This window comes from Microcaecilia unicolor, chromosome 4 (assembly GCF_901765095.1).
Source record: "Microcaecilia unicolor chromosome 4, aMicUni1.1, whole genome shotgun sequence".
NCBI lineage: Eukaryota > Metazoa > Chordata > Amphibia > Gymnophiona > Siphonopidae > Microcaecilia > Microcaecilia unicolor.
The window spans coordinates 258,690,063-258,693,051 of record NC_044034.1 but is presented as its reverse complement, the minus strand read 5'-3'; the positions used below and the strand labels follow the sequence as shown (position 1 = coordinate 258,693,051).

At 56.4% G+C, this 2,989-nt stretch overlaps 1 protein-coding gene across 1 annotated transcript; it reads right to left on the bottom strand.

Moving 5' to 3' along the window:
• Positions 1–559: 559 nt before the first annotated feature.
• POU3F3 (POU class 3 homeobox 3) lies at positions 560–2,635 on the bottom strand. Its single transcript, XM_030201452.1, has one exon. It carries the CDS (start codon positions 2,486–2,488, stop codon positions 1,154–1,156), a length of 1,335 nt encoding a protein of 444 aa, XP_030057312.1. The 5' UTR covers positions 2,489–2,635; the 3' UTR covers positions 560–1,153.
• Positions 2,636–2,989: the final 354 nt, after the last annotated feature.

Sequence of the window (2,989 nt, the reverse complement as noted above, 5' to 3'; positions counted from 1 at the left end):
AAAAGTCTGTTTATTAAAACCTACCAAAAAGCACTGCTTTGGAAATGGCAGTATTATATAATCTCATCCACAGCACCCATTCAATCAAAGTTGGCAACGGAATTAGGAGAGAAGTTCAGATAAGTGCAGGCTGCAGATGTTCACAATCTTTCTAAATCCTTTTATCTGTGTCAATAAAAAATAAACAATAGGGAAAAAAAATAACGGGGTGGACCCTGAAGATCTTCCATGATGATGGGCAGTCGTCAAGACCAGGACCTTGACAGGTTTAAATGATTCCCTTTCTCTTTCCCTGGCTTAATTCATGCAAAGTCTTCCTATTGATCTCAAACTTTTCAGGACCGACAGTCTCTCCTTTTTTTCTTCACTTCCCCCCTCCCAACTGTCCTGGTTCTTTCACTAATTTCATTTATTTATTTTGCACAGGATGAACTTTCCTTGGGCGAAAAATGTATTTCCATTTTCCTTCTTTTCCCCATCTTCCTTTTTTTTGTTTGATCGTTTTGGTGCTCTGTGTAGATTTCCTGTGTGTGCGGGGGGTGGGGGTTGGGGGGGGAGCAAAGTGAAACCTTCTCCTCTGTGCGTGTTTGCTTGCACCAAAATGCTGCGACTGAACTGGAAAACAGGGCTCAGGAGGGCAGCAGGCTCCAGCACTCTTTGGACCAACCAGATCACTCAATCTTTACGATTCCCTTTTTTTTTTAAATTACTCCACTGGAAAATAAAAGTTTCCGCAGATCTTCTAAGACAGTCCGATTTTTTGTACGTGGGGGGAGCTGTGAGGTGGAAGCAGGGGCACTTTTTTTCTTTTTTAGGGGAGAAGGCGAAATCAAGAGAGGGCTGGTCTTGCTGCAACAAAGGGGGCTATAATTTGGGCAGTATGGAAACAAAATCCCTTGCAAAATAATCAAAATAGAAAAAGGGCAAGCCAATAGACCTCTACAGTTCTGGTGCATTATGCGTCTCCAGCCTTTATACCGTCACAACACAAATGCAATCGATCCGATCGCCCCTTCCAGTCTTTCTCTCTCTCTCTCTATTTATATATAAAACAGTCAGTCTAAGGGCCGGCTGAAGGAGCCCTTCTCTTTAGCGATCTGCCCTCTGGTCCCAGGCCAGGTCCGTGCTGTCACTTATTTTGTTTTTTTTCTTTTCACTGCACACTCGTTTGCAGTCCGTGGTGCGGGGGCGGCGTGTCCGCGCTCACGTTGCCCACCTGCGAGTAGACATCGTCGGGAGTCTGCTGCTGAATTCCCGGGGGGGTCATCCGCTTCTCCTTCTGCCTGCGATTGCAGAACCAGACGCGGACCACCTCCTTCTCCAGCTGCAGGCTGTCGGCCAGGTTGGTGATCTCCTGGGCCGAGGGCTTGGGGCACTTGAGGAAATGGCTCTCCAGGGCCCCCTTGACGCTCACCTCGATCGAGGTGCGCTTCTTCCTCTTCCTGCCCTGAGCCGCGATCTTGTCGATGCTGGTGGGGCTGCCCGTGGAGGAATCGGCCTCCTCCAGCCACTTGTTCAGCAGGGGCTTGAGCTTGCACATGTTTTTGAAGCTGAGCTGCAGCGCCTCGAACCTGCAGATGGTGGTCTGGGAGAAGACGTTGCCGTACAGGGTGCCCAGGGCCAAGCCCACGTCCGCCTGGGTGAAGCCCAGCTTGATCCGCCGCTGCTTGAACTGCTTGGCGAACTGCTCCAGGTCGTCGGAGGTCGGCGTGTCCTCGTCCGAGTGCGGGTCGTGGCTGTTGACGCCGCCGTGGTGCTGCTGCTGCTGCGGCTGCTGGAGGTGCGGGTGCGGGTGGTGGTGGTGATGGTGATGCCCCGGGTGCTCGCCCAGCTCAGGGGTGTCTCCCCGCACCAGCCCCGGGTGCACCAGGCTCTGAGCGCCGGGCGGAGGGCTCAGCATCCCGTTCACCGTGAAGCCCCCCGGCGACGAGTAGATCAGAGCCTGCTGCTGCTGCTGCTGCTGTTGTTGTTGCTGCTGCTGGCCCCCGGCCATGGAAGCGAGGTGGGCGGCCGATCCGGCTCCCCAAGCCCCCGGGTGGCCCTGGTGAGGCCCCAGGTGCGGCGGCCTGTGGTGTAGCGTGGTGCCCGAGTGCAGATCGTCTCGCCCTGCGTTGCCCTTTACGTCCGTCTGCTGCTGTTGCTGGGGGCTGCCACTCATGGCCACCGGGCTACTGGACCAGGGCGAGCCCGCCTCTGCGGCGGCGGCGGCGGCGGCAGCAGCGGCGGCGGCGGCGTGCGGCAGGGCGGTTACCCACTGGTGGGCATGGCTCAGCATGTGGCCGCCGTTGCTGGCCGCCATGGCTCCCTGCATGAAATCGCTCTGGACCATTTTGACCGTGGGGTCGCCCCGGTAGCCACCTGACACGGAGGTGACGGCTACGCTGCCCGGCTGCATGCCTCCTCCGACCCCTGAGTCCGAGTGCACGATGGAACCGGTGGATAGGAGGCTGTTGCTGCCCAGGTAAGGGTTGGACGCCGCCGTGGCCATGGCTGACCCCCTGCCCGCGGCTCTCCACGGGTTGGGGGGATCCTTCCCCCAGCAATCGGGAAGGATTCGTCCTTCAATGGCTCTGCAGGTGACCAGCTGCTTGCTTTCCGTGGTTTAGTGTTGGGGTGCCCCCCCACGCACCCCTGATCCACGGTTGACACTTCTTGTCCCCCCCACCCCTCCCCCTGTGCAGTCCGGTTCACCTGTTACCGGTGGCAGAAAGTGAGCCCTTCCTCCACCACCTCCTCCTCCTCCGCCTCCTCCTCTCAGCAGAACATTGCACTCCCCAGTCTTCCTCTCCTCAGCGTCCCCCCCACCCCACCCCACAAGTCCCCCTCTTTTTTTTAAGGCTTGATCGTGATCGACTTTTTTTTTTTTTTTTTTTTTTTTAATGTCTCTAGTCACAAGTTTGCTCGGGGTCCTCCAGAAAACTTCCGGCGGCGAGGATGCATTTCTCAGAGTCCTGGCCGCAGCCTCAGTTTCCCAGTGCGAGCAAAGTTC

What these genes read in the sequence shown, in the direction of transcription:
- POU3F3 (XM_030201452.1), bottom strand. Translation starts at nt 2,488, where the DNA reads ATGGCCACGGCGGCGTCCAACCCTTACCTGGGCAGCAACAGCCTCCTA.